This window comes from Squalius cephalus (genome assembly GCF_949319135.1).
Source record: "Squalius cephalus genome assembly, chromosome: 14".
NCBI classification, from domain to species: Eukaryota; Metazoa; Chordata; class Actinopteri; order Cypriniformes; family Leuciscidae; genus Squalius; species Squalius cephalus.
Genome location: NC_137135.1, coordinates 22,506,824 through 22,533,268, shown reverse-complemented (window position 1 = coordinate 22,533,268; position 26,445 = coordinate 22,506,824). Strand labels below are relative to the sequence as shown.

General features: G+C 36.4%; 1 protein-coding gene across 6 annotated transcripts in view; it reads right to left on the bottom strand.

The window, feature by feature from the left end:
* Positions 1-26,445, bottom strand: part of LOC307171158 (teneurin-3) — a 137,083-nt gene that overhangs the window by 51,879 nt on the left and 58,759 nt on the right. For all 6 annotated transcript variants that reach the window (XM_079892616.1, XM_079892618.1, XM_079892619.1 and 3 more), the window contains exons 4-7: positions 18,606-18,792; positions 3,966-4,204; positions 2,759-2,878; positions 354-568 (exon numbers count right to left, since the gene is read on the bottom strand). In XM_079892616.1, coding sequence (XP_079748742.1) covers positions 354-568; positions 2,759-2,878; positions 3,966-4,204; positions 18,606-18,792 — 761 coding nt within the window. The remainder of the gene's footprint in view (positions 1-353; positions 569-2,758; positions 2,879-3,965; positions 4,205-18,605; positions 18,793-26,445) is intronic.

The following is a 26,445-nucleotide window of genomic DNA, read 5'->3' as shown; positions in this document are numbered from 1 at the left end:
CTCACGAAAGATGGCGCTTTTATTGACAGCTGTGAGTGTTAAACACCCAGCCAATCACTGAGACAGAGAGAAAATGTCTTTCTGTTGGAGGAGTTTGTTTTGTTTTGTCTTGATTAAAGTAGGATCTTGTGTTAAACCTTTGAGGGCTGATTCCTTTATCTCTTGTTTTATATTAAATAGCTTCAGTCAATACTTTGCAGACAACAGCTTATATAAATGCAAAATAATCAAGCCAATTTTGGAAGATAAAAAAACAAACTTTGTCTTTTTGTTTAAATAACTTATTAAAGAACTAATTTTAGTCACTCGTGAGTTAATTAAGATTAAGTTTGAAGACTTTGATATTGTTTTACCTGTGTGTGTGAGGGTGGAAGACCCCTCCTCCCATAGACTCCAATCAGTGCGTTTTTCTGAATGGAAATATTAAACTTGAGGAAGTGGGGTTGTTCAATGAGAAGTCTGGACCTCCAGAAAACACCTGGTGGAACAGCATGTGCTACCTGCTGACCCAACTCCACCTGCCCTGTGTCCAATGTGGCGTTATATTGCAGCATAACTCCTACCCTTCCTGCGAGCAGACACATTTAAAACAATATTAACACATCAATAACTAAATATGTATTTCATATAGCAATTTAAATTATATTTAGATTAAAGTTACACAGCCGTTAAGACGCTTGGGTTCATTAAAATGATCAAAAATGACAAAAAGCCCTTTGTTACAAAAGATTTCTATTTAAAATAAATGCTGTTCTGTTTGAATTTTTTTCTTAAAATAATACTGAAAAATATATCATATCATGTATCATCTGAACTAGATAAAATTAAGAATCAAAAGAAAATTACATTAAAAGAATTTTTTATAGTTATGTTCAGAGATAAACGGGTTTTTTTTTTTTTCAGATGAGAGTCTCTAAATGTCAAACATTACTCTAAAACTTGCAGTAGGCATTTGCCATGCTCTTTCATACTCTCCAAAGGCTATCAATAGAAGAGTTGATGGAGTTTATACAACACAAGCAAACATCTTTATATCACACTTCAGAAAGAGGCAGTTAGTCAATTAAATGAACACAATATAACATGGCAGCTTCGCATTCGGAGTGAGGAAATAATCTTTTATTGGTTTGCTTCAAACTGATGCTTTCTAAACATGGTAATTAGGACAAACCCAGCACAGTGGGTGCTATTCTTTGGAGACTGTCACTCCTCAAGTAAAATATACCATCACTATTGTTACATTCACAACCATTTTTAACTTATTTTGTCCAATTTTATTGCTTGGATTGTAAAAAATGACAGTTGCATACTAGAATGGACCAATGTGGTTAGCTGTCCTTGATGGTTGATTTACATGACTTTATATCTCTGAAGACTAAAATTTTATCTTTTAATATAATTTCATTATTGAATATTATGTATCTGTATTTTTATTCTTTATTAGTATTCATAATCAGTTGTATTATCTTATGAAGTTTAAAATGCATTTGTTAGACTATGGATTGCATGACGGGGTGAGAGGAAGGAGAAACATAGAGGCATGAGGTGGTGAGGGAGGAGAAACACAGAGAAACCATTACAGCTGGCATGATGGGATGAGGGGATAGAGAAATGGGGAACCGAGAAATCTGGAATAAAGACCACCTCGCCTGTAGCCTTATTCTTCTATGCCTGTTTTTCTTGTATGTCTGAGACATGTATAAAAATAATAAATAAGAAGAGATCTCTTGGCAAAGTAACTGGTGTAGCTTCGGTGATTCGACAATAATGGGGAAAAGCATGATTTTCAAATCTACAATCTCATAAGTCCAACTTCATATCTCACAATGTGACTTCAAACTGTATCTCAATTACAACTTTCTTTCTTATAATTGTGACTTTACATCTCACAATGTGATTTTATATCTCAACTGCAACTTTATATCTCACAATGTGACTTCAAACAGTATCTCAATTACAACTTTCTTTCTTATAATTGTGACTGTATATCTCACAATGAGACTTTATATTTCTCAACTGCAGCATTGTGAGATATAATCACAAGTACAGGAAAAATGTTGCAAGTGAGAGATATTAAATCACAATTACAAGAATCAATGTGAAAATACAGGTATCTCTGTTGCAAAATGTTTCTTTTAATTGTGACTGTATATCTCACAATTTGACTATCTATTTTTCAAATGCAAAATTGTGTATGGTAATTGTTACTTTATATCTCAGAAATGCAACATAGTTTCTTGTAATTGTGACTTTATATCTCACAATGTGGCTTTCTATCTCTCAAATGCTACATGGTTTGTTTTAATTGTTACTTTGTATCTTACAATTTGACTTTCTATTATTCAACTGCAAATTTGTTTCTTGTAGTTGTGACTATATCTCACAATGTGACTTTCTATCTCTCAGATGCAGCATTGTTTCTTGTAATCTCACAATGTGACTATATCTTGCAATTGTGACATTTGCACATTTGCGACTTTATTTCTCACAAGTGTCTGGTCTCAATTGACTTTATACTGCATCTCAAATTGTAACTTTTTATCTAACAATTAATGTTTAATATTTTACTCTAACACAAAAATGGGTACTATACTGTACTAAGAACAAGAAAGAAATTGAAAAGAAAACACTTCTCTACAAATGAATATGCTGCTTGACTGCAATGTATGAAATTAAAATATCTAAAATATCTCATAGGGATGTGAAAATGCAGTTCTCTGTGATTGAAAGGTCATTGATTTCGGCCTTGAAATGTTACCATCTGCAGAAATTGCAGTCACAGGGTTGGTCGGGAACGTCACTGGTTTGGCTTGTCCATTCTCAAAGGCGTGATTATCCAAATCCTTCAATTTCCAGTTCAGGCCAAGTACATGCATGGCTGCGACAGAAAGCAATTAGGATCATGAAACGGAACAGCAAGCACATATCATGTCATGAGACATTCTCATTTGCAAAAAGATATAGTTTAAAAGCTGTTGAAAACCATTTCAGAAGGTGATATGCACTCTCCTTTACGCATGTGTTGGACACAAGCACAGTGCATTAAAAAAGAAAACCTCTCCCTCATTAGAATCTGCTCTGAATAGTGCACAATGTCGTTTTTGCTGTTTGAAAACTTTTTTTTTGAATTATCACTGCATGGGGTCTTGACGAAAACTGTTTTGAATATACTTACTGAAAACTGCTTGCTGAGGAAATTAAATCAGATTCCAGTGATTAAAAAGGAAAAAAAAGATGGAAAAATGTGAAAATCAAAAACATGAAGATCAAAACCTGTTATATAATACAAGTTTTTTCTTTCATTCTCCTTGCTACTCTCCTCTCTCAATCTTCTGTTTCCTCCATTCTCTCTTCAAAACATCCTCTTCCTCATGCACTGCTGTTAAATCTTAGGCAAACACTTTCTAGTTTTTTTTTTTTTTTACCGCTCGATGAGTGTGAAAACAGCTAGGGAAAAGTCTCCTTCAAAGTTCACAGCGAGGGAGCTTGCTGAGGAGGCAGCGCTTCACACACCTCTCCTCCTCTCAGTTTGATCTTTGGAGGGATGAATATTTCTAACAGGCCTTCAGCAGGGGGGGGAGGAGCCTCCAACTGCGGCAAATAACTCACAGTGGGGAAACAATGTTAAGAAATCTGAGAGAATAAAATAATGTGAGGTTATAATGTTTGGAAGGGCTAACAGAGTGAATATAGATTACTGCAAGATCAGTTCATGTTGCTTTTGCTTAGCAGCAGTTATTAGTCACTAAATTGATGTCTTTTTCCAGCATATGTGTGTGTACGTGACTTCCTCTGTGGGACTGGGAGACTATTTAGAGCAGAGCACCAGGTGTTTTGGCCACAGATGAAGGTTGGGGAAGAAAAACTGATGAGCTGATGAGCTATTTCGCTATCTCTGATGGGGACAGGCTGTATAAAACAGCTCACACCTGAGTCACATAAGCTAGACACACACACACAGTTACCTATGCAGTAGCAGAGCAGAACCGACAGCAGGGTGGCCACTCCTACGGCACTGAGAGCGGTGCATTTCCACGAACACCGTTTAGGCGACTTGTTAAATTTGAATGCACCTCTTGATAGTGTGTTGCGGGTTAAGGGACGGGCTGGCGGAGAGTAGACAGCCCCGGTCGCCATGGTGTAACCGGGATTAGGAGTTGTGAAGAGAGATGTGGTGCCTGTTCCAGTCTTAAGCAGGAAGTGTCTATGAAAAGAAGATAAGAAATGGGATGATGCAATATAAAAACAATAACTTTGCTGAAAACTTTTAGAGCAAGCTGTGAACAAAACCTAAGGTTAAAAAGTGGTGTCTTTTTTAGAAGTTATTAAAAAGTTTGACATTTTGAGAACTTTAAAATGAAACCTTTTTCCTTGACATATCACATTTTTTTTATCATTATAGAAACAGCAATTTTAGTATGTATGTAACAAAAGTTGTAATTTAATAAACTGTTAGTTAAATTGTAATAACTATATTTATTTATAGGGTTGTCATTGTAATGTTATATTTACAGATCAGTGCCTGTTCTTATAAAATGAATGTCTCTAATTATGGGCTAAGATGGAAAGAAGCACACAAAGTCAAGTCAAAGTGAACAGCGGTTAACTGAACTCTATATTCTATGATAAGAAACATAACCCATAATGATGTGTAAGAATCAGCATTTGGTAGCAGTGTTTTGCTCTGCTTTTCATCAGTGGCGCTCCACCGCTGCCGAATCTTCTGCGCCACAGCAAAATAAATCATGCTTTACCTGGGTTGTGAATGTTAAGTTTGCTGTCTGATTTAAATGTGACGAGAAGAACACAGTATACCACAAAATAAAGGCAAAAAAATGCATTTTGAGATGGGAATTGGTCATAAAGGGCCCTATCATACACCCGGCGCAATGCAGCGGCAGGCGCGACGCAAGTGTTTTTTGCTAGTTTGCAAGTTGCTGGTCTGAAAAAGAGGTGTGTTCAGGCGCATTGATGGCGCGTTGCGCGTATTTTGAGGCAACTTTAATAGACTGTGCCATTGACCAACTGAAACCTGGTCTAAAGTCAATGGCACAATTTTTTTTTTTTTAAAGAACGTTGGTCATGTGCGCCTATAGGCGGGTCCACAACGCGCGAACACTCTGCTTGTTAAACACACAGGGATGCGCAGCAGCACACAAACATGGAAAATATTAAAAATAAAAGGATTACAATGTAAAAGATTATTATTGTGTACATAAAGATATGGTGGAATCCGGCTTGTCCCGCTTTAACCTCGCGCACGAGCAGATCCGTTTGCGCTCTGGAGATACGTTTGGTCTTTCCACTATCAAATTCTGTCATGTAAATAGCGAATCCGTCATGGCGTGAGCGCAACTGGCATTTAAACGGAATGGGAGATGAGACTCTGATTGGTTTATTGCACGTAAAGCCCAAAACACACCCATTACTCATAAAGAGAATAGAGACAACCCTTTTAGACCATGCGCCGGGCGTGCCGAACATTTTTCCCGTCTTTAAACTAGCAAAAGTGGATTCGGACAAGCCCTAACTGCACTTGCGCCATGCACTTTAGACCATGCGCTTAGATCGTTAAAATAGGGCCCATAAGCTCACAAATCTTTGAACTATTCTGATAAATCCCTCAGTGAATGAACTGCAAAATAAATAAATAAATATGGAACATCCCTAATATATATATATATATATATATTACACACACACACACACACACATATATATATATATATATATATAGAGAGAGAGAGAGAGAGAGAGAGAGAGAGAGAGAGAGAGAGAGAGAGAGAGAGAGAGAGAGAGAGAGAGAGAGTGGAGAGCACAAGCCGCCTCTCAGTCTTAATCAGCTTTTGAGTCGCAAGTAACAAAAATTAGTGGCTTACTGCGCTTAAACGGTTAAATACAAAAATTATGTCAAAATGGCCGTCTTGGTCAGAATTCAGTTAAATGCAGTCAGTTTTGGAACCTAATTAGTTGAGAAATATAACGCAAGTTGTGTAAAAGTATATTGGATCCGTGCATAAACTCTTAAATTGACAGCAGTCTGTCTGTCACGTTAATAAAAGAACAAAGAAAATCATTCTCTGCTCTTGACTGAATAACTTTTGTTACTATATGTAAGCATTAATCTGTATTTAAATTTTTACAATGAAGACTATTCAGTGTTATTTTACATTTGATTACTTAAATTTCTGTAGTATTTATTATCTGAATATACTGTATACACACCTGAAAAACTTAAAGCTGTTTATTTCACATCTCTCTTTATTCTGTTGAATTTATTTGTGCTGTTGTTTGAAATTTGTTTATTTGTTCTTATTTAATTACTGTCTTTTTACTTGTTTTTTAATGAAAATGAAATTTTACATTGAAAAAAACGTCGATTTTTGTATAGTTCTTTGAAAGCCAATCAGAATCGGCAAAAAATAATTATCGGCAGGTCACACTTACAAAACAAATCGGAAATCGGAATAGGCCATTTATATATATATATATATATATATATATATATATATACTATATACAGTATATATACTGCCGTGCAAAGGCAAAAGACCAAAGGCAAAAGAAGAGATGAAGTTACTGCGGTGTTCTATCAAATAATGCTACCTACCAGACTGTACGGTTATCTGGCTTTATTTTAATGTCCATTAAAATTAAAATGACGGTGTAGCCTGTGTAGCTGGCCAGCTGCCATCAGTCCCTCTAACTTCTGATGTCCTCAGAGCTTTGTCCTGCACAATTGCGGTCAGAACATTTAGTATAGCCTGAACCCGCTCCATCGACAAACGTGCGATATCGATCGCGAAGGATTATGCAGAGTTGACAGAAAAACGTTACACATTGCCGTATCAAATGAATACAACCAAGAATTAAAGCTTGGCAAACTAGCTGGCAGAGTGCCAAAACTTCGCCTTCAGCCCCGCCCTAAACGCGGTCGAGTCAACGCTGGACTAATATATCTATGGAGGTATTTTGTCATGTCAAATGTATTAATAATGCCATCAGAATGCAACCAAAGCACAGGATAGCAATAAGTAGATGGCTATAAATAATTGTAAATCATACAAAATAAATGCCATGATCACTAGATTTTATACAGGTGTTACTATAATGATTTTGTTAATGGTGATCAGCAACTAAATATTGATAATGTGGAAGTTACTGCCTTTTGCCTTGGCATGACTTCTCACTTTTTGCTGACAATACAAAGGCAGAGTACAGTAACTTTAAAATAGTGGTCAAAAGTCAAGTTTGAGCTCAAGATTTTTTATGTATATAATTTCCATTACTTAAACATCTATTTGCCAGATTTCCAGTGTCCTACCTATAATTAATATGTCGGGACAACTAAAAATCTTTAAAGTAATTTTTCTCAGTTCCACACTCTAGCGACTTAAGGTCTTTTGCCTTTGTAGGGCAGTATATATATATATATATATATATATATATATATATTAGTGGTGGGCCGTTATCGGCGTTAACGCGCTGCGTTAACGCGAGACTCTTATCGCGCGATAAAAAAAATATCGCCGTTAATCTATTCTCCAAGTTGGGTTGGGAGCGTTGGGAGCTGGCTCAAGCTACACAAGCTATGATGACGCAATCTACCCGCGGCCGCGAGGTACACCCGGCTGCAACGCATCATATTCGTCGTCATCTTAAGTAAACACGGCTGAAAGTGAAAGCTGTTGAAAAAGATCGGTGCAACCCTTATTTGGACTTGGTTCGGATTTAAGCCGTCCGACGTAGACTGTGTGGGGTAACAGTTCGGTAAGTTAACACACGACTAATCCGTTCTACCACCTCAAATTCAAAACGAAACATATCACTGAATACCAGCGCGCGCGTATTATTCCCAATATATCTTAGTGAGTGGTGTAGCACATAATCTCTTTTTATTAAAAGCGCCCAATTTTAAGAATCGTTGTTGTGTTTCTTTTTAACTGAAAAGACATCAGTTAGACAATATTCTAATTTTAAATTTGGGGTTTCATAAGCTCCAAGCCATAATAAACATTAGACCTACTTAAGTCTCTGCAGCTAGTGTACTTAAATTTTATTTATCTGCAAAATTATGTTGTATACTTACAGTTTTGCACAATATATGTTCTCAAAACTACATACACCCTTTCAAAAAAAAACAAAAAAACAAAAAAAATAAAACCTTTAGTAGTTGTTTAGCAGGGTCTGTGTAACCTGTTCTGAAATGGTTTTATTATAATATCGTTATCGCAAGAGGCTGCAATGTATATCACAATATGGATTTTAGGCCATATCGCCCATCCCTAATTGATAGCCTATAGTAGTTGATAATAACATAGGCCTACCTAATGTTGCCTACGTACGGTAACAGTACAGTAGTAACCTTTTACAGTCTATGAGTAGAACAGCTTTCTCAAGCAGTTTGTGATGCATTTTGGAAACAGGAGATGAGCACCTGGTCTAATGCGCCACCTGGCTTGAGAAACCCGTTCTCAAAGACTTACTTTTATAGTCCTTATTTGGGTAGCACACATATTCTGAATGCCTTCGGCAGAATTCAAATGAGCCATTTTAATCTAGATTAATCTAGATTAATTTCAAAATTAATCTAGATTAATCTAGATTAAAAAAATTAATCTATGCCCACCTCTAATATATATATATATACACTTTTTTCTTTTTCTTTTTCTTTTTCTTTTTTTTTTTATGAGAAAATGTTTAAAACTCTCCATCTACAAACAGCATTACTCTTTAAAAGTTTAAACTTTAACGGTCAAGCAACACTCAGACGCTTGTTCTTTTGTGGAAATTTCAATACAGGCCTGGTTTTAAGATGCCTGCTTTTCATTCAGAAGGACTCCATTGTAAAACTTCTACTTTATAATCTGCACGGTTATGAGCTGCTGCCACCACTCCAAACACACACGCACACACACATTTTTCACAAGGGCTCAGATAGGTTACGGGCCACTGCACACTGAATGAGGCACATTTAAAAGCCTTCACAAACGATTAACAAATACACTGACAGTGTGCCGTTTTGAGGCCAAACAATCCATAATTGATTAGCAGGAGTGTGACGCCAGCTAGAGAAAATGACTAAGCTAATCCTCATCGCCCCTTTTTATAGGGTGTGAGAGTGTTGTTCGCATTAGGACTACTAAGAAGTAACTTCACCCCAAAGAGATTTTTGTACTTGCACAATCTGATTCCCTGTCAGTGCCCCACCTTTCCTTGTCATCGGGTTGACGCTTGGAATACTGCAGCGCGAATGAAAAAGCCCAACAAAAGAAAAGGGGATGATTTGGAGGTTGAAAGAGAAACTGCAAACAAAAGAATAAAAGTTCTTTTCTAGCATAATCTGATATATAATGATGGCCACATTAGCTAGGCTAAAGAAAAGACTGGGCTTTTCAAAGGACTGCTTGTTGACTTGTTCAAACGTTTTAGTCTAAATGCGAAAAGAGTATGTGACTGGTGACAAAGTGGAAGACGAGTTTAAAGTGAAGACAAAGCCTCATTCCAACACATGTGCATGTGAGACTAGGTTTTCAAAAAAATCTGTGAAAAACAAGGAGGAATCGCACAGATCCTCTCAACTCCATCTAGGACTCAAGCATCCTCTTTGAGGTGGAAGCATCTGCCACCTCAGTAGGGGTCTGGGAGCAGCAGGTGCCTCTCTAGCACTCGGCAGAGTGGCGGTATTTTAAGACGCTCCCTGGAGGTTTCTGCGCCACTGCCATTTTAGGACAGTCCCTTTCTGTTGGCATGTAAAGATCAGAGTTTTTGTGACAGACAGCGGAGTGGAAAGTTTTCAAGATAACGTGCTAAGAAAGGTAGAGTAGTGAGAAAAGGAGACTTGATGGATTGGTGTACTGCATGGAGAAAAGAGAGGAAGCTGAAGGGAGAGAGAGGTAGAAGAGGAATTCTACTGGGATCATTAATAACAGGAGAAGACTGTTTTCTGCCAAGATCTAGATAAAAAAAAAGATTTTTCACTTGATGTGATTACAAAACAGCTTTTTTTTCCCTCATATCCAAAAGAAGTACACTATCACTAGAGTCTTTCTTTTTGTTGCTGTTTTTTTCCTCTCCACAATGGAGCACAACAGCTGTGGTGCGCAAAAGATCAAAAACCTGACGCACAGCATTACTAACTCTGTTATTAACGAATGTGTACAGTGCGACTGCAGGAAGGCCTATTGCTATTTCATAAAGAAAACAATTTAATGTCTAAGTTATTATTATTATTTGAAGAAAGAGCTTATTTTGAAGTGATTTACAAAAATTATATATACCTAAATATATTCCTGTGCTGATGAAAAAGTGACATTAAGTGAGATTTCTAGAAGTAAAGGTGCCATGTTTTATTGGAAGTTAATGAAATACTTAAAGGAAAAAACCTTGGGAATTATGTTGAAATGGCATTGTGTTACCTGTAGTGGAAGAGCCTCTCCTCAATATTATTGACTCATCTTTATCTTTAGGTCATGTTCCAAGAACATTTAAATTGGCAGTTATAAAACCACTCATTAAAGCTGCAAGCAGCGATGAAAGGGCCCTCGCACCCGTGCCATCAACACTCGGTGGCTTTAGGAAGGCAGAGCATGGTTGGGAAATGTACATTTAAGGAGGTATATATAGTAAGAGTATGTCAAAGTCAGTTACAAAATGTTTTGTATAATGGTGATAATAGCATGCTTCATGACTCAGCTAAGTGTTGCTAGCATGTTCAGTCTGTTTCTAGCATGCTTAGTACACAATAATTATGTGGTTAGTACTGCATTACTGTGTTAACCATGTCAGTTTCTGTTGCCAGTAGGTGGCGTTATGACTATAACTGAATATGAGCATGGATGTGTGTTCAGGACAGAACTCTTATCAAACATGTGAAGTTTGGTGCAAATTGGACATTGCCTTCTTGAGTAACAACAAAGTCATGTTTCATTGAATTAGCATTCTTTAGAACTTAGCTAAGCATTGTTAGCATGTTTTAACATGTTGCTAGAACGGCATCAACGTGTTAAACATGTCACTTCCTGTTGCCAGTTGGTGGCGCTATTACTATAACTGAACATTCTCATGTAGATGTGTTCAGGCCATGACTCTTATCAAAAGTGTGAAGTTTGGGGCAGATTGGACATTCCATGCCTGAGTTACAGCAAATTCCTATTTAATTGCAATAATAGCATGCTTTAGCACTTGGCTAAGAGTTTGCTAGCATGTTTTAGCATGTTTCTAGTATGTTGTTAGCATGTTTAACACTTGCTGGCACTTTTTTATATGTTATTAGGAGTCCACAACAGTGTTAAACATGTCACTTCCTGTTGCCAGCAGGTGGCGCTATGACTGTAACTGAATATAAGCATGGTCGTGTGTTCAGGACAGAACGCTTATCAAAAGTGTGAAGTTTGGGGCAGATTGGACATTCCATGCCTGAGTTACAGCAAATTCATATTTAATTGCAGTAATATCATTCTTTAGCACTTAGCTAAGTGTTTGCTATTATGTTTTAGCATGTCTCTAGTATGTTGGTAGGATGTTTAGCACCTACTGGCATTTTTTTATATGTTATTAGGAGTCAAGAACAGTGTTAAACGTCACTTCCTGTTGCCAGCAGGTGGCGCTATGACTATAACTAAATATGAGCATGGACATGTGTTCAAGAGATAACTCTTATCAAACGTGTGACGTTTGGGGTAGATTGTACATTGCCTTCTTGAGTAACAACAAAGTCCTGTTTCATTGAATTAGCATGCTTTAGCACTTAGCTAAGTATTGCTAGCATGTTTTAATATGTTTCTAGCATGTTTAGAACTCAATGGCATTTTTAACATGTTGCTAGAACGGCATCAACGTGTTAAACATGTCACTTCCTGTTGCCAGTAGGTGGCGCTATTACTATAACTGAATTTGAGCATAGGCATGCGTTCAGGCCATGATTCTTATCAAACATGTGAAGTTTGGGGCAGATTGGACGTTCCATGCCTGAGTTACAGCAAATTCCTATTTAATTGCAGTAATAGCATGCTTTATCACTTAGCTAAGTGTTTGCTAGCATGTTTCTAGTATGTTGCTAACCTGTTTAGCACTTGCTGGCTCTTTTATATATGTTATTAGGAGACCACAACAGTGTTAAACATGTCACTTCCTGTTGACAGCAGGTGGCGCTATTACTATAACTGAATATTCTCATGTAGATGTGTTCAGGCCATGACTCTTATCAAACGTGTGAAGTTTGGGGCAGATTGGACATTCCATGCCTGTGTTACAGCAAATTCCTATTTAATTGCAGCAATAGCATGCTTTAGCACTTAGCTAAGTGTTTGCTAGCATGTTTTAGCATGTTTCTAGTATGTTGTTAGCATGTTTAGCACTTGCTGGCACTTTTTTTATATGTTTTTATATGTCCACAACAGTGTTTAACATGTCACTTCCTGTTGCCAGCAGGTGGCACTATGACTGTAACTGAATATGAGCATGGTCATGTGTTCAGGACAGAACGTTTATTAAAAGTGTGAAGTTTGGCGCATATTGGACATTGCCTTCTTGAGTAACAACAACATCCTGTTTCATTGAATTAGCATGCTTTAGCACTTAGCTAAGTATTGCTAGCATGTTTTAACATGTTTCTAGCATGTTTAGACCTCAATGGCATTTTTAACATGTTGCTAGAATGGCATCAACGTGTTAAACATGACACTTCCTGTTGCCAGTAGGTGGCGCTATTACTATAACTGAATATTATCATGTAGATGTGTTCAGGACAGAACGCTTATCAAAAGTGTGAAGTTTGGGGCAGATTGGACATTCCATGCCTGAGTTACAGCAAATTCCTATTTAATTGCAATAATAGCATGCTTTAGCACTTAGCTAAGAGTTTGCTAGCATGTTTTAGCATGCTTCTAGTATGTTGTTAGCATGTTTCGCACTTGCTGGCACTTTTTTATATGTTATTAGGAGTCCATAACAGTGTTAAACATGTCACTTCCTGTTGCCAGCAGGTGGCGCTATGACTATAACTGAATATGAGCATGGCCATGTGTTCAGGACAGAACTCTTATCAAACGTGTGAAGTTTGGGGGAGATTGGACATTCCATGCCTGAGTTACAGCAACTTCCTGTTTCATGGCGAAACATCGAAATTTGTAAGGCCGCCGAGGACCCGCCCTTCGACGAAAACTCAAGATCTTCGCAATTTAACGTCGCAAAGGCCTTAAGATTACACTCACCAAATTTGAAGATGATCAGATTAAAACTGTAGGAGGAGTTCGTTAAAGTACGAGGCCTGAAAATGGCAAAAACTGCACAAAAATCTGAGAGGAAGTTCAAAATGGCTGACTTCCTGTTGTGTTTAGGGCTATGCTCCAAGAGACTTTTTTGTAGGTATTAGGTCATTACACGTATGTACCGAATTTCGTGCACGTACGTGGAACGTTGCAGGAGGCGCACTCCGTTGAACTTTTATAGGTGGCGCTATCGAGCCATTTTGCCCCGTCCAATTCTGAAACCTATATCAGATGTAAATTTTCGCCAGTTCTGACGCGTGTGCAAAGTTTCGTGAGTTTTCGCGCATGTTTAGGCCCTCAAAAATGCAATTCAATGCGGAGAAGAATAATAATAATAATAATAAACAGAGCAATTCCAAGAGGGTCCTCACACCATCGGTGCTCGGGCCCTAATTAAGAAACCACAATTAGACCCAAATAACCAAGCAAACTTTAGACCCATTTCAAATCTTCCTTTTATGTCTAAAATTCTAGAAAAAGTTGTATCCGCCCAACTGGGCTCTTTCTTGCAAGAAAATGACATCTATGAAAAGTTTCAGTCTGGATTCAGACCGCATCATAGCACTGAAACTGCGCTCGTTATAATCACAAATGATTTACTATTAGCTTCTGACCAAGGCTGTATCTCAATACTAGTTTTACTTGATCTTAGTGCTGCGTTCGATACTATAGATCACACAATACTCTTAGATCGACTACAAAATTATACTGGTGTTCAAGGACAAGCATTAAGCTGGTTCAGATCATACTTATCTGACCGCTACCATTTTGTCTATTTAAATGGAGAAAAATCGATCATAACTCCAGTAAACTATGGAGTGCCTCAGGGATCTGTGTTAGGCCCTCTGTTATTCTCAATATATATGCTGCCACTTGGAAATATTATAAGGAAACATGGAATTAGTTTCCATTGTTATGCTGATGACACTCAAATCTATATTTCATCACGGCCAGATGAAAACGCTAAATTATCCAAATTGACAGAGTGTGTTAAAGATATAAAAGATTGGATGACGCGCAATTTTCTTTTATTAAATCCAGACAAGACAGAGGTACTAATCATCGGTTCAAAAAAACGCCCACAAAACCTCTCACACTACAACTTTAACATAGTAGGATGTCCTGTTACTTTATCCTCTACAGTAAAAGACCTGGGTGTTATACTAGACTGCAACCTGTCTTTTGAAAATCATATTTCATATGTTACAAGAACAGCCTTTTTCCACCTTAGAAACATTGCTAAGCTACGTAATATCCTATCAGTTTCTGATCCAGAAAAGTTAGTTCATGCATTCATGACATCGAGACTAGATTACTGTAATGCTTTATTAGCCGGTTGTCCTGCATCCTTAATAAACAAGCTACAGTTAGTCCAAAATGCTGATCATATAACACCAATTTTATCATCACTACATTGGTTACCTATAAAGTTCCGTATTAATTACAAGGTATTGCTACTGACTTATAAAGCCCTAAACGGCTTAGCTCCAGTCTATTTAACGGACCTTCTATCGCCCTATAATCCATCGTGCTCTTTAAGATCACTAAATTCTAGGTTTTTGGTCATACCTAGGATATCTAGGTCCACCAAAGGAGGGAGAGCATTTTCACATTTAGCTCCAAAACTTTGGAATAGTCTTCCAGATACTGTTCATTGCTCAGACTCGCTCTCCCAGGTTAAAACTAGATTAAAGACGCATCTCTTCAGCCAGGCATTCATATAATACTTTTAATCTTACACTTAAATCCGACCTCTAGTTCATAGACGCCAGAGGAGAACTGGCCCCCGACTGAGCCTGGGTTCTCCCAAGGTTTTTTTTTTTTTTTCTCCATCAGGTCACCTGATGGAGTTTTTTCGGTTCCTTGCCACTGTTGCCTTTGGCTTGCTCAGTTGGGGATATTTAATTTAATTAATCAATCAACAATACTATTGATCAGCATTACCAAACGTGGACGTTTTCCACTAGAAACAAACATTGATGTATTATTTTAATTTTAATACTGTGAAGCTGCTTTGATACAATCTGTATTGTGAAAAGCGCTATATAAATAAACTTGACTTGACTTGACTTGAAATGCCAAAGAAAGAAAATCCTCACTAAACTGCTGGGCAGGCTGATTGTAGACTGACATTAAATTTGATTCATTCACTAAAAATGATCCACTCTACATTTACTTTTTATGACAACCCATTCCTCTATGTCCCACACACACGACTGCTTTATTCATACCAGGTTAACTTAATTGATTAATTTAGTGTATTCTTGCCTACACACATCATGAACATTTTATGACAGGGCACAACAGTGAATACAGTATGTATGTTTGCTTTATAAACCATATGTTTGCATAAAGCAATTTCAAATAGTGTTTGAAATTGCTATATGATGTAACATATTTCAGTTGTACATGCTGTTAGCATTAGACTTGTTCTTCCTTTAGGTGGCATGACAACAATGACATCTAGCCTTCAATAAATTAAAAAAAATCTAGTAGCTATTTTTAGTACATTATTGTTACAATTTTGAGATAAGTATTTAATGGCCACACATGTTTTTGTGATGCAGTTTAAAACTGTTATTCGTCTTGTTTAACTTTTCGAGTGGGTGGCAGCTCACGCTCCTGGGGGTATATATGCAGGGTTATATAAACTGGCATTATCCGCAATATATCTTCCAGGAAAGATTTAAATCCTTCATGCTTTATAAAAAGTTATTACTGCTGGAAGTAGAAGTTTCTTGTTCATATATATGCTATATATATATATATATATATATATATATATATATATATATATATATATATATATATATATACACTGTACACAGGGTTTCACATCTGTGGAGGCATCTTTCAGATACTGACAATGTTTTCACGATACAAAAAGTCTTTTATTTCAAAAGGTCAAGGAAGATTTGACCCCTTTTTGGTGTTTCATCCACTTAGTCTAAATATAGGCCAAATACATTTCATGAATTGATTGATTTAGGTTTCAAGTACTAATACTATTCTTATGAAGAAATAACATTTTTCTTTGTCCACTACTTGGTCATTTAATTTGATGTATACATAACAGAAATGTTGGCTTGCACATAGTGACTTTTGTTTTGGCTAATGAAGTCTATTTCCAATGCTTTTGGATTCATATTCAGCCTCTGCAGGTCCCAGTCTACCGGGACCCTTCCCTTCAGCTTTTTGAAGTGAAAATGCTGATTGTAGCACTAAGAAATCTGCATAAGGGTGGGGAAAATCTATGATGCAGTACATTACTATTTACACTTTGTGTCTGTTATGAACAAAGGCTGAATTTAGTAAAAGACATCATCCTTTTATGAACACTAATTTTGCACTTTCAACCCTTAATTAAAAACAAAAACTGTCTTATAATTAAACAATAAACAGGTTAAGAGACAATGTCCACTATTACAATAAGAACAAATGTGTTTTTACAGACAAATGCTTTTGAATGTGTATATACTGTATATATCTGAAGAAGATAAGACTAACATGACATGTATTTATTTATGCTTGATTTGATACTCATGTCATGCATACATAAATTCAATCTGTCAGGTGGATGCTGGGTAGGCAACCCTCAGCTTTAGTAGTACACTTCAAGATATCTGTAGTGACAGCAAGGTGCATTACATAAAGGCTTGACTTGGTAGGTTTTACCTTAATATTTCCTCAAAAATTAGTAGTGAAAACTGATAGGAACCCAAATGGAAAACGTATGACTATGTAGAGTATTATTTCTGACACAAATGTAACTGATTGTGTTCAGTGTAATTGAACGCAATTGTAAGGAACGCACTTACAGTGTAAGTGTAATTTTAATATTTATATACATAACACAGAGATTAATTTTGATACTGAATGTACTTTTTTACACACTTCAAGCGTGTTCAATGTGGACCCGCAAGCAGTTCTGGTGGTAACTAACAATACCTGCTTGTAAAAGTGAATGAACATATACTGTATATGAGGCTAAATCACTAAATATTGAGAATGTAACAGTGCGTATTATATTTTTTTAACTCCAAACAATCGCCCACGGATCGGAACTAGCTGATAATCACACATTTTGATGATGCAAAAGATGCGCGCAAACATGAAAGGCTGAGCTGAGTCGGCGTCTCAGTGTCCACGAAGCTTGAGAAAAATGATATTCAAAAGCCCGCCTGCACGTTGACGTGATTGGTTACAAGGTAGTTTGTGAGACTGTCTTTTTTACACTACAGAAAATACTTTTTAAGGAGAAAAGGCTGCGTGAGAAGTTTGATCAAAAAAATGAAAACAGTGTAAATAGAAAGTCAAAATTATAATGAAGTCAAAAGAAAAGAATAATTAGAGCCATAACCAGGCCAGAGAGGTGTGAATGTGTGCAGGGAAGACTGCAACTGAATGGGCAGTTTGCACCACAAAACAATAGAGACAATACACTGAATGGATGCTTAGAAAATCACAAATTAACATCAGCTAGCATTTTAGAGTCTTCTCAAAATGAATTAACCTGAAATGGTCTTAAAAAACATTTAATAAAAAGTTTTAGACATCCTCAGATTTTAAATATAACATGGTCAGGCATGTGGTTTTAGCTGCAGTGCATTTCTAGATTAAAACAATGTCAACTTAAATTTTATTTTCATAAAGATATTTCATAAAAATTAATTTGTAATTACTTTACAAAACTTTGAAGCTATTTATAACTTTTTCATTAATACAATAATTAATTCTGACTTTACAATAAACTGCCATGTGTCTACTTTGAAATGTCCAAATTTTTGCTTTTTGTGCAAAGGGTTCATGAACTGTAGGCTATCTGTTTTAGTTTGGGTATGCCATTTCTTGGGATTTTTTCAAAAGCGGGTGTTAGCGAAGGCTAACAGGTTAAGATGCATTTAAGATCAAATGCAAATACAGTACAGTGTATGTGTAACCATAAGGTGTAATGTTGCTTATGTACTTAAATCAGCATCTGAATTCACTCACTTAGTTTCTTTCACTCCTTCCCCATTTAATGCACTATGTGTTATTGACTATATGAAGTGCCACCTGAAATTTTCTTCTAAAATGAGCATTTTTATCAAGCTTGTATATTTAAGTTCAGTCATTTCACTTTAATGACAATTAATAGATAATTATCATTGCCATTAAAGTGAAATAACTGAACATAAACATACAAGCTTAATAAAAATGATCATTCTAGAAGAAAATTTCAGATGGCACTTAAAGGCTTTTGCATCTGAAGTCTTCATATAGAGAATATTGAATATGCTAAGTGAATGAGTGAGTGAATCCAAACACAGCAAATGACTGTGTAAAAACAAGTACCTGTTCTCCAAGCCCACATTGCTACCCAGAACCCAGTTTTCTTGCAGCTGCACACATTCAGATGCACTTTGAAGCTCTGTCGGCTGGTTGGCCAGTGATTGGTTGAGGGAGGTGATTGACGGATGCTGCTTGTGATGATGTGGAGCAGGTGGCAGAGGCGGCGGTCCTGCTTGGCTGGGAAGCTGGTCTATTGGAAGAGGAGAGGCAGAGTATTAGTGGAGCTTGTTACAGAATTCTGCTTTACACAAAGCGCAGGCGGATTGTGTGCCTGTTCCAGATTGGATGGGGTTAAATGGGATTCTTTACAGGATGATTTGGTCCTTTGAACACCGTCACATCTTCACTTCTCTCCATCCTGATTCATTTAAGAGAGACAGAAAGAGATGCTTAACACTACATTATGAGAATCACATGGTTTACTGCAGTACTGAATGTGTTATTGTTGAGGATTGCAGGTACCAGCTTGTCTATAGTGAGTAACAGAAAAAATATGACTAACAAAATTATAATTTCTTTAACATATTTTATTTACATGTATGTCTATAGCTTCAAAATGTAGAAAATGTCTTTACTATTTATTCAAATTTACTTCAAAAGAAATGATAATGAAAAAGCATCCATAGCATAAGGATAAATGCCCTACATCGTAGCTGCTAAGTTTTTGTACCGTCAAAAAAAGTGCATATCTGGCCAGTAAAGGTGAATATGACTCAGATTGCAGCAGTTTAATTGTACAACTTACAAAGACTTGAAATTGAGCAGCAATAGTGCTCACCGACATTTACGACAGAACAAACGTAAGTCTCCGCAGGCCGTTGCCGGGGAGCAGATGTTTTATAATGGGCTCTAAAACTGAACGCTTCACGTTTGATTACAGCCAGAGAGAGACTCTCGTTTAACTAATGACCGGAACCTCCATTAGGACAGCAGGAAAAAAACAGGTTTTCTCATTTCACTCCAAAGCTGGGTAATTGCCCCCCAAAATGACACTGTGTGATTATCTCACTGTCCCATCCTGCCGCCGTGCTGACAGGTCTGTTTCCATCTGACTACGGGTGTCCAAACATATGCTGTCACACACTAGACTGTGACAGGGACGTACTGCTCAGGCAAGCCACAAAAATTCAATATTTGCCTTTATTATCATGCAAAAGCACCAAGAGGAATAAAGTGTATGTGGAGCATGATGGAATAATTTGCTTTCCTTTTTTCTCTTTCTTTTCTTTTACGATCAATAATTTAAATGTCAAAATGGTAGTGTCAGTGATCAAAACGTACTTTGTAATCTATTATTACCATTTCAGAAGCATCAGTCACAAAATGAAAAGCCAGATTTCTTTTTTTCCCACATCACATTTCATGTATCTTACTGTATGTTATAATATGGATTAGTGTTGCACAATATACCGGTATCGCAATACCCTGTTATTAAAAATGGTACAATACAACTTTTTATTAGTTCAGGTACTTTAAGAATGACAGCATTCTAATAAGAGCCAAAGCAAAAATATATCTCAATTAAAGACATTTTAGAGCAACAAAGAAATATGCATGCACGAGAAAATAAAGTGCTGGATGTGCAGCGTATAGAGTTCTTTTTTCAAGCCTTATTGTGCTTAACTATTTTTAACACCGTCTTTGGTGTTAAAAATAGTTTTTAAGCACAATAAGGCTCGAAACCTGAAGGCCTGCTCAGACCTGAAGCGCACGCACAGAATGCCGCTTTTCAGACAAGCATGTGATTGCAAATTCAATTCTCATTCACTGATTATTGTGCTTGAATGGTCAAAAATATGTCAAAATGCACATACTGGTGAGTATTCACATAAACACAATAGACTATTACTTTAGTGAACATAAACAATTGAGAAAAATCGAATGTGTATTATTATATTGGATCCGTGCAGGTTTTAAAGTGACCGTAACCTAATAAACCTGCTGCTGTCTAAGTAATTAATTTTAATCAAACAACAAAAGAAAATAGAAAATCACCCACTGCTTGACTGAATAACATTAATTTATAGATTAAAAATCAGTCACTTGAATGCTACTGTTAAATAGACCTACTGTGGCCTACCCGAGAAACTAAAAGCACTGTTTATTTCATTTGTATGTCATATTGTCTGTAATTATAATTATTAATAACAAAGATAAAATAAAACTAAATAACTATATTATGATATAAAATTACAATAGAAAAAAATTAAATTACTCGTATTGTGAAAAATTTCATCATTTCTCCCACCCCTATCCCAACCTCTTCAGAACTGTGAAAGGTTAGCGAATGTGATTGATAACATGATTGATAATGTGATAGTTGCAAACATCTCTGTAAGTATGTTCACACTGTGGCATGTAATTATTTTTATAAATAAAGTTGAGGGAATGGTTAAAAAGCAGAGCAGTCATGTAGTATTTAGTTTTGTAAAATTAATTAATAAAACAATGCATTTTAAGTTACTTTTACTGTTTTTGTTTTTTTGCCGTGGTGTCAATTCATTATCAGTATCGAGGTATTTTAGATTTTGATATCGTGACAACACTACTATGGATTCAAAAATATTTATGCCACATTTAAAATATCAAATTTATTAGCATAGATAACACTGTCAAATAATCACTTTAACTATGTTAGCCTGTATTTTCGATGATCAGATTAAAATCAAATAGCTCCTGACCAAAATAAAACCCATTAAAAGATGGATTGTGTTCACATCACTGAAAGCACGTTCTGAGCACACGCAACAAGGTGTAAACACTAATGTGTTTTCATTATTAACTACACAAGTGATTTGTAATACAGACACTGTGCTACAAATAATCATTATCCATCACATTGACAGACTTGGTTGTAAATTTTCCATCATGATCTACTTTATCCATCAATAAAATATAACACATTTTTAATGTGACATTTATATTACAAGAGCTCCTTTAGTTTTATCAAGTGCTTGGTTGTTGGAGACATATTCTGAAGGTTCTTTTTTGTATTCTCTCTCTCTCTGTCGTTTCTCTCCCCAGATCCTCAATCACTTGTCTCTCCCAGGCTATTTCTACGGGGGTCCTTTAAAACTTTATTTTCTTCCCTTTTCTTTGCTTTCTAATCCTTATTAGCATCCTTTACTGTGGGAATGTTTATAAAGTAGGGAAACACAGTAGAGCAAACACCTTATTTTTATCTCTTGAAATAATAGAAAGCATTTTGGAATTATCCCTCAATGTTTTTAAAATTCAGTAAATGATGGAAAATTTTCCATTAAGTGGCATTTTCCATTTTGTGTGGACGAGTGTGATTAGATTTATACACAGCCACATTGGAATGCAAAGTGTAAATTGTAAAGTGTAATATTCAAATACTATCCTATAAATAAATAAAAATAATGTTAAAGGCAGATGAACAACCATATCCAGAAAGTGTATATATATTGTTTATCTTTTAAAAAGTTTTTTTTTTTTTTTGTAAAAGGGTCTGATATGCTCTTCAGTAGGGGTGCACTAATTAGAAATTTAATTTCTTTGTTTTCTTTTTTCACAAGCAGGAAGCCATAATATGCTTTAGCAAAATGCATCAAACGGCATGTTAACAGACAGCAATTTAGCAATTTATTTTGTGAAATTTCCATATTTATTGGAACATTCATTTAAACAGTACTGTTATCAGTGTGAAAGATCATTGTGATATGTAACACTGTTACACAGCTACACATCGTGAGATTTCAACATCACACACATCAGGGATGTGTTTGAAAAACAAGACATTTCCAGTACTTGGTCCAAATCTACTCAAGTGAGTAATAATCAATTCCTTAATTTAAGTTTTGTTTAGGTTAAGTAACACAAATAACTTTTAGTAGTGGCACTACTAGGTAGAATGAAGGAAAGTTCATTTAGAATAACTAATGGGGAGATAACTTGTTGATATAAGTGCAATAATTCCAAGTCTATTTCTTTCATGCCGCCCTGACTGGCTGCCTATAGTTCGCCTACAGGCACGCGCCGGCCCTGCTCAAACCTACCCATACTGTACCACCAAACCTGTGTCTAACCTTAAAATAGCAGTAAAGGTGTTTTGCAATACAATATGAACACAATAAGTACATTGTACTTATTGTTTGATGTAAGTACATAGTTAATGACACCTTACATAAAATGTGACCCAAAAAAAATAAAACTAAGCATTTGCGTGAAGAAGTCTCAGCACGGTTATTGCAGGATAAACTGTTATTGCTGTTATTATGGTGAACATATATCTCTGGTGAGCTCTTAAAATGGGCCTGTCATAAACTAGCGCTGTGACAAGTGACTGAAGTCAGTGAGTGAGACTGAGAATGTGCATGCGACCACAAACAAGTATAATGAAATATGTGCAGTCTGACATGTCACATTAAGTACTGTATACTCAGATTTGAATTTACACGTTTGTTGTTTAATCACTGCAGTGTCTTCTCGCTTTAAAATTGACATGTTTAAAATGTTCCTCTGGATGCAGTAATTAAAAATGTGTACGCCACAGTAGAAGCAACCTTTTTTTTTTGCCACGTCTAGAACTATGAAACAGCAACTAATTTTGCGCTTTATGGACAGAGGCTGAAGTGAGGAAAGAACAGGAATTATTATGACAGGTGTCTTGCCACATTCATGACAGGGTAAAAATAGGCCTATGTGACAGGTGCATTTAGGCAAAGTGTTGGAGAGGAAACACGGTTCTCCTTCCACGCCGTGCTCCTGACACAAAGAGGTCAACCGACGCAAAGACGGCGATGTCGTGTCATGCCCAGACACAGCGAACACCATTACACTTTCATGTTGTTTGCATTCGCTAATACATCAAACGGCCTGAGACAGTGGTTGGAAATGAAACAGCCAGCAATCTTAAGAGACAGTGAACTTCTGTGGCAGCACAATTTGCCTTAAACGTGCCCTTAAGGTAACTCATGCCTTTCTGAATGCGACTTAATGGAAAATTGTAACAAATTATTTCCTTCAATCTAGATAAGGAGGCGACCGCTCTGATTCAATCTGAGCGCCGCTAGACTCCACATACTAACAAATGATTACACACCGCATGAGCAGAATGTTAAGGCATTTGGCAGGCTTTCCATCCAGATCTGAGGCAATCAGCTTCCTTTAATCAAACTTCCTACAGCAATAAAATACAATTCTCTCCTTCTTGATTGGACGTACACAAGCTATACACAGATTTCTCTTCCATGAGCGTTTCTGTCCTGTGTAAGATTATGTTTACCTTTACACTGACATTCTCTGGCACATTTGGCAAAAATATGAAGTGCCTAAGAAAGGAAATGTGTTTTTCCATCAAGTTTTCATTTGCAATCTGGGCAAGATGGATACATTTGTTCTACTATGATTTAACAAGATGATTTAGTGGGTCGTTTTGATTAATATTGGATGGAGCGTCTGAAATGACATCTTCCTTTTACTCTTAATGCTACCACTAATGTCTGTCTATGGAACACAGCTAAGGGGTCATCTACATTTTCCTTTCTCGTGATGGGGAGCTACAGAGGACATAAACATGAAAATACACTGACACAAATGTATGCTGACAGACATAAATATAGTGATATCAATATTACGACTTTCTGCCTATTTGATAGTTATGTGAGCCAAATGTTAAGATGGTTTTCTTTAGTTTGAGCAAATAAAAAAGATCAAACAAACATCTTATCTTTCCTGGTTGCCACATATCAAGCATAATACTGTATTTTTCTAGTAATAGTAACACCAATAAATCATTTATGTACGCTATTGTTTTCTTTCAACAAAGAATGCAAACAATTAGTCTTTTCTAGTCTTTTATGGTCTCAAAATCAGCTCAAAAACCCTTTGAGTAAATAGCTGTTCATCTAACATTTATCAAAAACAAATAAAAAATACATCCTCCTGCCCATGACAAGAGTATAACATAAACTGTCATATTTGATAAATGAGACTAAATAGTACCAGAAAAAGGGGGTTTGGTATTGCATTTCTGTAAATAATGAAAAGAAAATTGCATTCATGAATTCTGTGGTAAACAGAGGACCCTTTGAGGTTTAGACACCATGAGCATAGTAACAGATGATTGTGAAATACACATTATCGTCTGTGCATGCCTGAAAGGAATTAAATTATTATTCAATCTCAATACAAACAGTAGAAAAACGGAACATACAATATATTTTAACAAACTCTGAACCTTTTCCTCTAACAGTAAGAACACAGGCACATTTGAAGGCAATGAAAATGATGCATTGACGTTATTGTCTATGTGTGTTTATGTGATGTGGATATGTTTACAGTATTTCTGCTATCTTCTTGTGTTTTTTAGCTTGTGACTGTGGGCAACGTGAGTTGTATTAAACTGTGCTATATAAATAAATAAATAAACAAACAAACAAACAATACACATTATTTGAGCATGCGATTTCACTGAATATTTTTGAAATGTCTTGAAGAGCTTTTTCACTTACTCCCGCTCCTTCGAAGACAGATTATAACACCATTTTTGATTATTCTGCGCCAAGCACTGCCCTATATTTAGACATCCCTCCTTAGCTCTCCTTCCATTGACTTTGCCAGTCGGTATCACATCCAATCACTTGAGAGAAAATGTCACATTTGGAATAACCCTCCGGAGCATGGAATAACCCAGCAGTTACCAGTGGACTATAATTGTATTTTACTTCAAGTTCAGTCTTTGTGAGCCACTAGCATATCCTCCAGAACAACCCAACATTTTATGTGAAATGTAAGAATTTATTCATTTATTTCCTAAGCATCTTGTTTTCATAATAATAATATACTGTATATATAAACATATAAACAAGCTTTATAATCAAAACAAGAAAGATAACCAAAGGAAAGTGGTATTTGGTTATTCAGTTTCAGTATGCAGCACTCTCATACCTTTGCTCCTTATTTACCCCTAAATGGTGCATATTAATAGCCTGGGAAAACCCAGACAACTTCCGGCAAATTCAGATTTGCTCGAGAAGTAGTCTGGCAAAGAGCTCATTCAAGCCCATTTCCATGCCATCGAAATCGCGGCACCAATCAGAAACGTTGAGGCGGGCTTTACACGATGACGATCGCTCTGATTGGTTTTAGGTCTAGCCTATCCAATTGCGCCCAGAGGCATTTGAGTGACGTCCGTTCAACTTTTAAATGCATTATTATATTCAAATTACAAACACATGAGGACAGTCTCCATGAAAGACCCAATGGCAGATGAACGTGCTACTACATTTCTCTCCGAAACGGTAGGAAATTAAATTAGATGTAATAGAGGATTTTAACTGTGACAAGATGATTGACAGGGCAGTTTACGTGACAGGATGTACGCGACAGTAGGGCTGGGCGATATGGCCTAAAAAAAAAATCCCCATTTTTTCACAAAAAACTCGATTTACGATTTAAACCGATTTTTTTTTTTCTTCCCCTACTTAAAATCAATCAGCAAATGACAAAGAAATTGTTCAAAACAATTTTTAACTTTATTTTGTTTTGATTTTCCCTTCTGGGATTTGATTTGGATTTTCCCCTTGGGGTTAAAGTGCAATCAGAAACAACAAGCCAAAAAGACAAGATGGCAGGCCCTGCCTTTGTAAACAGTGAAAATGTAACAGAACAGAACAGAACAGAACAGAACAGAACAGAACAGAACAGAACAGAACAGAACAGAACATGTAATGGATGGATTGGGATTGGTGGGGAACGTGAAAAAAAATGTACATCACAATAAAGTAGGGGTGTAACGGTACGTGTATTCGTACCGAACCGTTTCGGTACAGGGCTTTCGGTTCGGTGCACGTGTGTACCGAATGACTGAATGCAATAT